This window comes from Peromyscus maniculatus, chromosome 4 (assembly GCF_049852395.1).
Source record: "Peromyscus maniculatus bairdii isolate BWxNUB_F1_BW_parent chromosome 4, HU_Pman_BW_mat_3.1, whole genome shotgun sequence".
NCBI lineage: Eukaryota > Metazoa > Chordata > Mammalia > Rodentia > Cricetidae > Peromyscus > Peromyscus maniculatus.
The window spans coordinates 140,734,447-140,747,180 of NC_134855.1; the positions used below are offsets into that span (position 1 = coordinate 140,734,447).

A 12,734-nucleotide genomic window follows, 5' to 3' on the forward strand; every position below is an offset into this window, starting at 1 on the left:
TTGGTGTTGCACCGGCATGTGTGGCTGGCCTGCACCGCTGTTCAGAAGGTTTCTCTTCCCCCAGGAGTGCACAGTGAGGTTGAAAGTGAACAGACTGCTCTTGTGGGTTTCTTTCTCTCCCCTGCTCAGCTCTCCTCCGCTGCCCTCCTGACCTGCTCTTACGCAGTGTGGTGTTGCCTCCCCACAGCCTGAATAGAGGGCCTGGTGGAAGCAGCGTGTGCCGAGATTCAGAGGCAGGGATAGCTCCTGGTTCTTGGAGCATCTTGGAGTGTAGCCAACACTCCCCTGTGACCTGAGACACCCCAAAGTCTGCACTTCCCCCTGCAGCTTGGGCCAGTTACCAGCCTGGCCTTTATGCTTGGTTTCTGTTCCATCCTCATTGCTGACCTCAGGCAGTCAGCTGGGACCAGGAACCCATCCTTTTCTTCTTTTGACTGGGCATTGGCTGCTCTGTAGGGACCCCTCTGAGGAGTGACTGGACGTCTAGCTCAGGCTACAACATGAAGGAGACAGCTGTTCTCTGTGAACAAGCTGCTGGCCATTCCGGTCTCCTGAGACTTTGCCGGCCTTACCAGAGGGCAGCTGGTACCTGCTTTGTTGTCCTATCCATGAGGAAGCTGGTGGCCCAAGTTCAGATCCCAGCCCCTCCTCCCCCCTGGCTGGGGCTACCACAGTCTCCTTTGTTAGACAGTCTGGGACCTGTCTCTCAAGCTCAGCCGGGGGACTCTGGGGGTGCCCCATGCCATTTTCACCATCCCTGGCTTTCTAGTAGGGGGTGATGCTGAAGGAAGGAGGGATCGCCTGAGTCCATCCAGGTAGTGCGCAAAGCCACCCTGGGATCCAGTAAGGAGACATGGACTGTGAATACAGGAAACATAGTGCATGGGGGCAGAGCCCGTCCGGGCTGTCTGGGGGGTGGCTGGAAGTTCCTCTGATGCCGTGGCCTGCACAGGCACTGCCACCTCAGCACTGTCCCCACCACTGCTGGCCCAGACGTCTCCTCCACGTCTCCCACACCACACCTAGTGAGTGGCTGGAATCTTTGTTTGAGACCAGCCCGAGGTCAGTTGGGGGAGTGCTGGCCTAACATTCAAGAAGCCCTTAGCACTGCATAAACAGAGCATGGTGGCACCTGCCCTTAATCCCAGCTCCCAGGACACAGAGGCAGGAGGATCAGGAGTTTAAGGTTCCCCACCTACAGAGTGATCTGGAAGCTAGCTTGGGCAACATGAGGCCATGTTTCTGGAAAACACAGCCTGGCCTTGATGTCTGAGGTGGGGTGGGGTGGGGTGAGCTGATGGAGGCTGGGTCCTGGGTCGAGAACTGGCTGGATGCTTTTTGTCCCCTGTCCTGTGTCCTCTGAAGGAGAGGCCTATTCGTTTATTTATCTCTCAGTCCGGGGGATCGAACCCAGGGTGAGCCTTGAGTCTGTTTGGCAAATGGTTACCACTGAGCCACACTTACGCCCCAAGAGGTGGTCCCCCCCATTTCACTGTGAAAACTGGGGCATCAATTGTGTCTGTGGCCACCTCTGCCACCTGCCTGTCTCCCTGTGCTCTCTTGGTCCCCCCCCCCAGTCACCTACCGTTCCTTGTCATGCCCAGTGTCTTTCCGACCTCACTCCCTTTGCGCCTGCTCTTCTGTCTGTCTGTCTGCCACGTTGTTCCCTCAGCGTGTGACCTCCCGGTTCCAAGTTCATTTCCTGATGTCCATTCTGGCTCCTCACAGTGTTTCTCACTGCTGGCCATTGTAGCAGAGACTTGATTTCCCTTTGCTCTTTGGGCTCTATTGTCTGTGTTAAAAATAAAAAAACTAGATTTTTTTTTTATTTTTATTCTTTTCTGTTTTCTTATGTATTCAAATTCTGACTTCAAGGACACTCAGAGGATACCCAAAAAATGAATATATGAATGAGTGAGTGAGTGAAGAAATGAACATCTTAGTTACCTTTTGTCAATGGAATGAAATATCTGACAGAATCAGCTTAAGGGAGGAAGGGGTTGTTATGGTTCATGGCTTTAGGGTTCAGTGGGGTGGCTGGTGTCTGTGTGTGTTTTAGGGTACAGTCCATCAGGACGGTGGGGTGGCTGGTCTCTGTGTGTGTTTCTTAGGGTTCAGTCCATCAGGACGGTGGGGTGGCTGGTCTCTGTGTGTGTTTTAGGGTACAGTCCATCAGGACGGTGGGGTGGCTGGTCTCTGTGTGTGTTTTAGGGTACAGTCCATCAGGACAGTGGGGTGGCTGGTCTCTGTGTGTGTTTTAGGGTACAGTCCATCAGGACGGTGGGGTGGCTGGTCTCTGTGTGTGTTTTAGGGTACAGTCCATCAGGACAGTGGGGTGGCTGGTGTCTGTGTGTGTTTCTTAGGGTTCAGTCCATCAGGATGGTGGGGTGACTGGTCTCTGTGTGTGTTTTAGGGTATAGTCCATCAGGACGGTGGGGTGGTTGGTCTCTGTGTGTGTTTCTTAGGGTTCAGTCCATCAGGACGGTGGGGTGGTTGGTCTCTGTGTGTGTTTCTTAGGGTACAGTCCATCAGGACAGTGGGGTGGCTGGTCTCTGTGTGTGTTTCTTAGGGTTCAGTCCATCAGGACAGTGGGGTGGCTGGTCTCTGTGTGTTTTAGGGTACAGTCCATCAGGACAGTGGGGTGGCTGGTCTCTGTGTGTGTTTTAGGGTTCAGTCCATCAGGACGGTGGGGTGGCTGGTCTCTGTGTGTGTTTTAGGGTTCAGTCCATCAGGACGGTGGGGTAGCTGGTCTCTGTGTGTGTGTTAGGGTACAGTCCATCAGGACGGTGGGGTGGCTGGTCTCTGTGTGTGTTTTAGGGTTCAGTCCATCAGGACGGTGGGGTAGCTGGTCTCTGTGTGTGTGTTAGGGTTCAGTCCATCAGGACGGTGGGGTGGCTGGTCTCTGTGTGTGTTTTAGGGTTCAGTCCATCAGGAGGGTGGGGTGGCTGGTCTCTGTGTGTCTGCAGTCAGGAAGCAGACCAAAGCGGAGCTGGTGCTCAGCTACCTTTCTCCTTTTGTTCTGTGGGGTGGCACCACCTGTGTTCTGGGCTGACCCACCCGGTTAAACCTCTCTGGAAACACCTTCGTAGACACTCAGAGATGTATCTTCTAGGTGACCCCAAGTCCAGTTACATCACTGTGAAGACTGACATTCCCATGACTGCACCAGCACGTGTGAGCTTTGCTCGCCAGCCTATCAGCATGCTGGTTGACAGGGCTCCACCTCTGGCCAGCATGGACTGACTTCCCCCTTTCCTGCTCTTTCCCACACTAGGAGCTGGCCAAGAGGACCCCTGGCAAGCACCCTGACCACCCCGCGGTGCAGAGTGCCCTGCAGGCCATGAAGACAGTTTGCTCCAACATCAATGAGACCAAGAGGCAGATGGAGAAGCTGGAGGCGCTGGAGCAGCTGCAGTCTCACATAGAGGGCTGGGAGGTATGAGGGCAGGAGGCCCTGGGCTGAGGTGGCTGGCCCCATTGGCAGTGCAGGTCACAGCCTGGTGCTTTTGTTTGGCCTGCCCTGTGTTTGCTTACAAGTGGCTTAGTTGATTTTCAGTGAAACATAAAAGCTCAGATTTCAGATTTCTGTAGGCAGATTGGTAACACTGCTGTCTACAGCAGCCGCCACTGAGTCTCCCATTTCCTCAGCCCCGCCCCACGGGCCACACCCCCTCACCAGGTGTGCTGTGCTTCTCCTACCTGCTGCCTACAGGCCTTCGAGCTTCTGCTGCCAGCATCAAGGCAGCATTTACATATCTGAATTCATCTCTTTTCCTGTTGCTATGACAATACCTGACGAGAACCTCTGAAGGGAGGAAGGTTTATTGTGCTCACAGTTGGAGGGTGCGGTCCATTGTGGTAGAGAAGTCATGGGCAGGAGCATCCCATGGCTGGTCACACTCACGGGAAGCAAGGAGAGATGCTACAGCTCCCTTCTCCTCCATCCTCAGCCTGGGACACCAGCTCAGGAGGTGACACCACCCACATGGAAGGTGGATCTTCACACCTTAGTAAACATAATCTAGAAACTCCCTCACAGACATGCTGGAAGTCTAGAAGGGGATTCTGGACCCTATCAGGTTGACATTGTCAGCCTTCCACACTACCCAGGTCAGGACTCTGGCTTGACAGATACATCCTTGCTAGGTGAGTGACTTTGGGCACCTGTTTTTAACTTCTCTGACCCTGGTATCCCATTCTTCATCTGCATCTGCATCTGCATCTTCATCTGCAGGTGGTGTTTCCCTGCTCTCAGGATTGTTAGTGGGAAGGATATCCAGAGTGTATATAACTGACTTTCTTATCGTGTGTGTGTGTGTGTGTGTGTGTGTGTGTGTGTGTGTGTGTGTGTGTGTGTGTGTCACAGCATATGTATAGAAGAAGTCAGAGGACAACTTGTGGGAGTCGACTCATTTCCTTCCACCGTGTGGGACCTGGGCATTGAACTCAGATCATCAGGCTTGGCAGCAAGCTCCTTTACCCACTGAGTCATCCCTTCAGCCAGTGACCAAATGACTTTCTTAACCCTCACCTCTTACTTCCCTTATTGAAAGTTTCCTCTGTGTCTGTAGAAAGACAATGGAAAAATACAACTGAATAGGAAAGGCCAGCTCAGCTGGAGAGATTAAGAGCTGAGATGAAAGGTCCTGGGACAGACGTTGCTGTCTGGACCACCCTCCCCCTTCCCCCGCCAGGCCCTGGGTGGCCCTGGATGTCTGTCTTGGGATTTAGTATTCTTTTCTTGTACTCCCCCAGCCCGGGTTGAGGGCCCAGCTGCAGAGAAGACTGGGGCTTTGTTCAGAGGATGCGGGTGACATGTCCCCTGCACTTTTCCTTCACTGGCCATCTTCTCTGTGAGAGCCCAGCTCCCAGACTCCCTTGCAGACAGACTTTGGAAAGGGCTTTAAGGTTTGGCCTCGATCAAGTTAGAAGGTGGGAGAGAAAAGGCTCCCACTTGTGTGGAGAGGGGCTGCCCCAGGAGGGTCTGGTTTTCTGTGGCAGCAGCAGAGTGTGCCCCCCCCCCCCAGCTTCCTGGGCAGGGAGGTGCAGTCGCTGGCCTGAGTGGGTAGGTCGGTGTGTTCAGTGGGCGAGATAAGGCAGCCGACCTGGCATCTGGCTCCTTTGGCTGTGGGGGCCGCACATGGCTTTGCCTGAAGCACAGGCCCTGAGCTCCCTGGAGCATCTAGGCACACACTGGCATATTCTGGCTGCCATGGGGCCGTGGGGTGGGGGGCAGCACCAAGCGGCACACATTGCAGCTCATGGGCAGTGCATGGGAGGATGTGTGGCCAGTAGCCATCCAGGCTGGGCAGGTGGCTGTGATCCAATGGGGCTCTTTCCTTCCTGTGCCCTGGGCATGTCTGCACCAGTGTCTTTTCCTAACTCCGATGGCTGTCCTTTACCTGTGGAAAGAGATGGAGAAGGGAGGGGAGAGGCTGGAAGGTAGTGATGCATAGTGAGCATCAGTGCTCGGCATGATTAGGTCGCTTGACCATGCTTGGCGCTCAAGAAGCTGGGAAATGTAGTTCATTGGTCAGGCAGCCAGTGCCTGCGAAACTCCCTCCCCAAGATGCGCTGAGGGGAGCGAGGACTTGGGCTGCCTCACGGGTGTTCTGTACTTGCCATGGTTCTGTCCAGCTCCCTCTCCTCAGCTCTTTGGATCTGTGTGTCCGGGCCTAGCCCTGGCAGGACTCCACACAGACCCACTAGGTGCTGGCTCTGTTGCTAGCGGGCATTTCCTAGTTCCTGTGTTCGCCCCTCCTTAACATCTTTCCTCCATTCTCTGCCCCAAATCTGACACTGCTCAGTCAGCCTCATGCACACTCTCTGTGTCGGCTGCACCAACATGGGGCACTCATCCCACAGCCCTGTTGATGGCAGAGGCTATCCCCCTCTGCGCCCACAGCCTTCAGTGGACCTGGCACTCCCATAGTCCTGCCCTGACGGTCCCCACGTGGCATCTGTTGAGCCCCTGCTGCACCCTGGGGAAGGTTGCTAGGTGCTGGCAACCTCCCCATGTATGCTTGATAGAGATGGCCTTGCCCTTACAGAAGTGTGCTGCTCTTGTAGGGAAGACTTGACAAGCCACCCTGCAGACAGATGACAGGACACTCAGACAAAACCCAACCCCCGCAGGAGCAGATGCTGACCCCCGGGCCTGCCATTAGCCGTATGAATTGGTGTCTCGGCCCCCTGCACCCCTACGTGTCTCCTGTAAAAGGACATGTAGTCCACTGATGGCGCTGGCCCACACCGCCATCTATCAGATCGCGTTGACTTTCCGTCTGCTGAGAGATTTGCTGTGGGGGCCCATAGGGATTTCGGGGTGTGGAGGAAAGGGTGCTCGATGGCTGGCATTGTCAGTTTGACAGAGTCTGGAGTCACCTAGGAGACAGGCCTCCAGGTTTATCTGTGAGGGAGTACTTAGCCTCTGGGCATGCCTCTAAGGGTCATCTTGGTTACATTAATGGATGTGGGGAGGTCTGTCTTAGCTGTGGCAGGGCATTCTCTGGCTGGGGCCCTGGACTATACAGATGGGGAAGAGAGCTAAACAGCAGCATGTATTCATGGCTCTCTATGTAGTTGGTTGTGGGGTTTTTTTTTTTTTTTACTCTATAGGGGCCACCCAGCTTCCACATAAATACACGGAGATAGATTTATTCTTTATTATGAATGCCCAGCTTTAGCTTGGCTTGTTTTTTTTTTTTTGCCAGCTTTTCTTAAATTATCCTGTCTACCATTTGCCTCTGGACTTTTACCTTTCTCTATTTCTGTGTGTCTTTTCTTTCCTTCTTATTCTGTGGCTGGTTGTGTGGTTGGGTGATTGGCCCCCAGCCTCTTCCTCTCCTCCTTTTCTTGCTCCTGCTGTCATGACCACCCTGCCATGATGGACTGTGACCTTGAACTATGGAGCAGAAATCAGCCCTTTCTCCCTGGAGTAGCTCTTGTCCTGTGCAGCAGGAAAGGAGCTAAAACAGGTGTGTTCTTGCTGCTCATTCCTGCCCTCCATCCCCAGGGCTCTAACCTCACGGACATCTGCACCCAGCTCCTCCTGCAGGGCACTCTGCTGAAGATCTCCGCCGGCAACATCCAGGAGAGATCCTTCTTCCTCTTTGACAACCTGCTTGTCTACTGCAAGCGGAAATCCAGGTGAGCTGCTGGGGCTGGACCAGGCTGCCCAAGTGATCTGCTGGGGCAGGCCTGTGCTAAATGCCACCCTTTCTCCACGTGACACCTAGGGCTTGTCACATCTTTCTCTGGGCTTAGCTTTTTCTACTGAGTATTTAGGGAGTTATTCTAAACCAATGTATAGTATAAGCTGAATATGCTAATTTAAATTTTCTAGTAACTACATTAAAGAAAAATAAAAAGAAACAGGTGAACTGGAGCTTAGTAGTGAATTCAACCTAAGATGCTCACATGTTATATTTAATTATGATTATATGTAACTATAAACAAGTTTTGAAAAGTAATAAGGAAATGTTTGCCATATGTTTTAATATTCAGTCTTTGAAGTGGTTCCTATATTAGCTTTATGCCACAGTGGGTCCCAGTCTTGTTTCCCTTGTGACCTTGGAACACTGCATCAAACAGCTCTGGATGATTTGGAAGCTCAGCAGCATCCTGAGAGTCTGAGGTCCTGGGGTGCAGAGAGGGAAGGGAGAAAGCTCTCACTGCTGGGCTGGGGGAGGAAAGAACGGCTCACCAGCATCTTCACATCCCTCACGGAGCTCCTTGCCCTCTGGGGGGCCCCGGAGTGAGTGAGTGGACAGGCGACATACTTGTGTGTGGTTGGAGTGTCAAGTGGGGTGTGGGGGCACAGGAGGAAGGATGGAGAGGCAGCTGGAGGCTTGGCTGGTGAATGGATAGTGAGGGAGGAGGGGAGAGGATGAGGGAGGAAGACGGTGATGAGGGATCTGTTGGGCCTGGAGATGAAGGAGGAGGGAGTGGCTGAGGAACCTCTTGAGCCTGGGGATGAGGGAGGGGCTAGAAGAGGGAGGTTGGAGGGGATGAAGAAATGGATGAGGAGTTTGTTGAGCCTGGGGATGAGGGCGTAGACAAGGCTGGAGGTGAAAAGGGAAGTAAGCAGAGAAAAGAAGTTCAGGATTGGTGGCTCAGTGGTTAGAGCTTAGGAGTTGGTTGACTAGAGTGTGCACTGGGGAGTCGGCAGGTATGGGTGCGGAGCTGGTGGTGGCTGTGGAGGCAGGTGCAGGTTTGTGGGGATAGATGATGGAGTGGGGTCTGAGCATCAGGTTTGCTGGTGGCTGGGTAGGTGACTGGATGGTTCACTAATAGGGTAGGTATGGGGAGGTCAAGGCTTGGTGGGTGATGGTTATCTGGGCCGCATGTGTGTGGAAGGTAGGGTTGGGTTGATGGTTGCCAAGGTCATTGACTGGTGTTGAAGGGGGCATGGCTGGCTCACCAAATGCACCGTGGATGAGTGATGGGGAGAGGGTGATGGACAGAGGATGCCTGCCTCTGGTAGTGTTGCTCAGTAGGCCTTGGGTAATCTTAGCAGTCAGTGTCCCCTGCTTAAATTCTATTTCCTGTTGAGTTGTCCCAAGAGTGAAAACAGTAACCTTCCAGAGGCTTCTCCATGCCTTGATCTGGCCAAGGCTGGAGTGGACTCATACCATTGTGGCTTTGTTGTCCTAGAGCGTCAGTTTCCAGTTTCCTTGTCTGTTCCCAGCTCCTAAGGCTGGGTGGGAAAGCTGGCCACAGGGGCTGGGTGCCCCTTCCATATGATTGTGCGGCCTCAGTCTCCTCTTCTATAACGGGCCATGTCCGTCCTCTGATGTTTGGTTCAGAGTTTGGTCGCTTCTCCATCTCCACATTTTCTCCTATGCCTCAGTTTCCTTGTCTGTAAAACAGTGGACTCTACTGAGTGTACCTCACAGGGTCTTTGTGGAGGTGAGGGTGATAAGTGCCTAGTGCATGAAGTTGGGGCTGGTGGCTGCTGCCATCCCTGTGGACCCCACACTCACTCTTTTGGTTCTTGGTGCCACCCGTGGGCAGCCCCAGGGCACAGAGGTTTGTATTGTCCATCCTTCTTGTTTTGGGGGCTGGTCTTTCTTGCCACAGGCTTCGGCCTCCCATTGCGTCATCTCCCAAGTGTAGATATTCAGCCTGCCTTTCCTCCAGGTGTTCTGCTTGCTCTGCAAGGATCGCTTTTGCTGTCTCATGTCTCTTGTCTTGCTGGGGTCACCTCCAAGGCCTCCTTTGACAGTCCTAAGGCTGCTGTGAAATGTCAGCCCCAGCCCTTCCCTGTCCTGGCTGTTGGAGGCAGGCACTTCTCCCAGAGCACTAGGGTTTGGGAAACAGTGTCCCTTCAGCACTCTGTGGACAGCTCCCAGCTGCTGCCTGTGCTTGCCCAGGCCCTGGTTTGCCTGCCATGTCCTTCTTCCTCTGTGTCACCTACCCTAGGAGGAACACTTATTGCCCCCATCTTGGCTCCTGCGGGGGCTGTCTCTGGCTTTTCTGTGTCCACTCTAAGCTCTCCGAAGGCCGCTTCCTCCCTAGTGACAGAGGGAGCTGGTCCATGGGAAAGGGCACACCTGTCTCCTGAGAGGGCCAGACACCAGGCCGGTGTCCAGCATCTAGATTAACAGCCAGAAGGCTGGGTGCGTGAGGGCAGGGTCAGGTGCTGGTGGATGGAACCTGACTGACTGGAGTGGCTGCAGGAAGCACACGATGCAGCGAGGCGGCCGCTGGCTCTCTTGGTCCCTGTCTGGGATGTGGGTGGAACGGTCTGACATAGAGTGCTCTTGCCACCAAAGGAGAAAGGGGTCATTCTAAATGTCAGCCCTTTCAGTTACAGAAGGGGAAACTGAGGCCTCGTAGCTGCCTACTCTGTTCTGAGAGGCTGGGGTCACAGTGGTTGAAAGTACCCAGGCCCTGGCCCTGCTGTGGCTCCGTGACTCCGGATGAATGCTGTTTTTGTGTCTGTTATGTAGGCTGAAGCACCGTTGTCCTGTGGGTGTGCTTTACAGAGTGAGCAGGCCTGTCTAGGCACCACTGTGAAGTGGCTGAGGCATGCCAGGCTCACGAGTGAGAAGTAGGAGACCATTCCTGTTTGGTTTCCCTTAGATATTTTGCACACAATGCACATGTGTCTGAGTTGGACTTGTCTTCTTGTCCACATTCCTGTCCCAAACCTTTGTCTCCTCAGCTCTTCCTCATTCACAGAAGTGACATCAAAATCTCTGTCAGTTAGGGTTTTCTGAGACACAGACCTGATAGGATGTGTGTGTGTGTGTGTGCCTAGTGCACCTGCACACTCACAGACATAAACACACACATGCACACAGGCAGATAACCATGCACAAATTGATGCATAGCCATACACATGTACATCTATGCATTCCCATACATTTTTGTATCTGCATACACAAACATGCATACATATGTAGTTACATACAACATGCACATGTTCATACATATATGTATACACATGCGTTCCTACACATTAGTGTACCTGCATACACAGGTGTGCACATAGGAATACGTACGTACACGCACGCACATGCACGCACATGCATACCCATGCATACATGGAAGCAGGAGGGTGAACTTTGTTGTATATACAAATACATACATGCTTATAGATTTATAATAAAGAGTCCAGCCAGCCAGTGCCTGAGGAAGCACATGGTTCCTCTAACTCTCACACAGCCTGTCCCTCATTACAGGCTCAGGGAGCCTGAGTCTGACAGACACACTCATCCATCCCCTGCTGCTCCAGCCCTCACCACTCAACTCCCACATGCAGCAGGAGCCCAGGTCTCCCCACATCCAGCTGCATTCTCAGGGAGGTCTGGCCCTCCTGTGGTCCAGGGGCCTCGGTCTACTCTGCGCATATACTGTTTCATTTACCCAGCTGCAGGAAGTTTGTCTCAGGTAGAGAGGTCTGGCCATAGTCCTAGCTGGCTCTGGATAGGGATAGTTCACCTCTGTGGATCAAGGAGGTTCAGAGGGCCTTTGCTGTGATTGGTGTTTCTTTTCTGTGCCCTGTAGCCCCTCTCTCAACAGAAGATAAGTTCCCCAAGATTTCATGTGCACCACTGTGGCCCAGCACCTAGCAGAGTGCCTGGCACCTGGCAGCCATTTCCAAGTACTTATTGAATGTATTGCCCCTCACTTGATTCCCTGCCCATAGGAAGCCTTGCCAGATTTTTTTTTTGTTTGCTATTTTAATTTGTTTGGGTAACTGTAACAAAATGACATTAACTGGGTATCTTAAAGGATACATTTTTTTTCAACTTAATGCAACCTAAGAAGTCCAAGAGCAAGGCACCAGGAGATGGGCTCAGCTTCCTTCTGCTTTCTGTTGTGTTCCGGCATGGTGCGAGGGGGAAGGTGTCTCTTTGAGCCCTTTTTGTAAAAGACACTAATCCCATTCACGTGATACCACTAACCTCTGTGATCTAACTGCCTCACCCCCCAACTCTTAACATCAGGGCTTAGAAGTCAGCAGATGAATGTGAAGGGTACCATGTTCAGACTGTAGCAATGACTGAATGTGTGGGCAACAAAATCCACTGAATGAAAAGCATGAGTCTGGGTAGGTGGGTGATGGATGCGTCAATAGATGGATGCGAGGGGTGGGTAGTTGGATTGGAAGGTAGATAGATGGATGAATGGGTGTATGGGTGAATAGGAGAGTGAATGTATGGATAGGTGGTTAATGAGGTGGCTGGATGAATGAATGAATGAATTCGTAGGTAGAGGAGTAGATGAATGGTATTTGGATGGGTGGATAGATTATAGATAGATGGTTAATAAATGTTTGGTTAGTAGTTGGTTGAGTAGATGGTGGGTAGATGGGTGGGTGTGTAAGACAGTAGATGGTTGATGGATCATGGATAGATAAATGGTGTGTGTGTGTGTGTGTGTGTGTGTGTGTGTGTGTGTGTGTGATGGTTGTATGGATGGTGGATGAATGGATAGTAGATAAGTGGATCTTGGATGAGAGGTAGATGTTAGGTAGATGGGTAGATGGATGATGAGTGGGTGGATGGATGATTGCCTTCCCCAAGTCCTTCTATCCTGGTTTCAGTTTGGGAGGTAGCATCTGTTAGAAACTAGTGGCCCCCTCCTGCTTGCTAGCCCGGTCTCCCATGTGGTCCCCATTAGCAGAAGAGCTGATCTGTGAGGTCAACAAAGCTAACCTATTTTTCAGATGAGGAACCATGATGAGCAGAGAAGAAACCCCCTCAGTTGCCTGCCCACCAGCAGACACCATGTTCCTCACTCTAGCCCAGAGCTCCTCTCTATCCCTGGGTGCCCCTCTGTGTTGTCCCTTGTAGGGGATGCTGACTCCCCATTGTCTTTCAGGGTCACTGGGAGCAAGAAATCTACCAAGAGGACCAAGTCTATCAATGGCTCCCTGTACATCTTCAGGGGTCGGATCAACACTGAAGTCATGGAAGTGGAGAATGTGGAGGATGGGACAGGTGGGCCCCGCCCCTCTCTGCTAACCCCTCCCTGCCTGCCCTGGTGTTCTCTGTGTTACGTATAATTTTTCTTGTACTGTTGAATGTAACCTGAAGAAAAGCACTAGGACCTAGTCAAGTAAAGCCCTGGAGATGAGAACTGAGAACAGTGTAACCCAGCACCCCACCACCACTACCACCAAATGACTTCTGTCTACATTAATTTTTTTTCATTTTATTTTTATTTTATGTGTATGAGTGTTTTGCCTGTCTGTATATCTGTATGTGTCATGTGTGTGCAGT

The 12,734-nt window shown here is 52.3% G+C and overlaps 1 protein-coding gene across 1 annotated transcript in view; it reads left to right on the top strand.

The window, feature by feature from the left end:
• The window catches only part of Prex1 (phosphatidylinositol-3,4,5-trisphosphate dependent Rac exchange factor 1), a 152,781-nt gene that overhangs the window by 93,175 nt on the left and 46,872 nt on the right, over positions 1 to 12,734 (top strand). Inside the window, exons 6-8 of the mRNA XM_076571139.1 lie at positions 3,275 to 3,436; positions 7,016 to 7,149; positions 12,334 to 12,452. Of these exons, the coding sequence (XP_076427254.1) occupies positions 3,275 to 3,436; positions 7,016 to 7,149; positions 12,334 to 12,452 (415 nt within the window). The remainder of the gene's footprint in view (positions 1 to 3,274; positions 3,437 to 7,015; positions 7,150 to 12,333; positions 12,453 to 12,734) is intronic.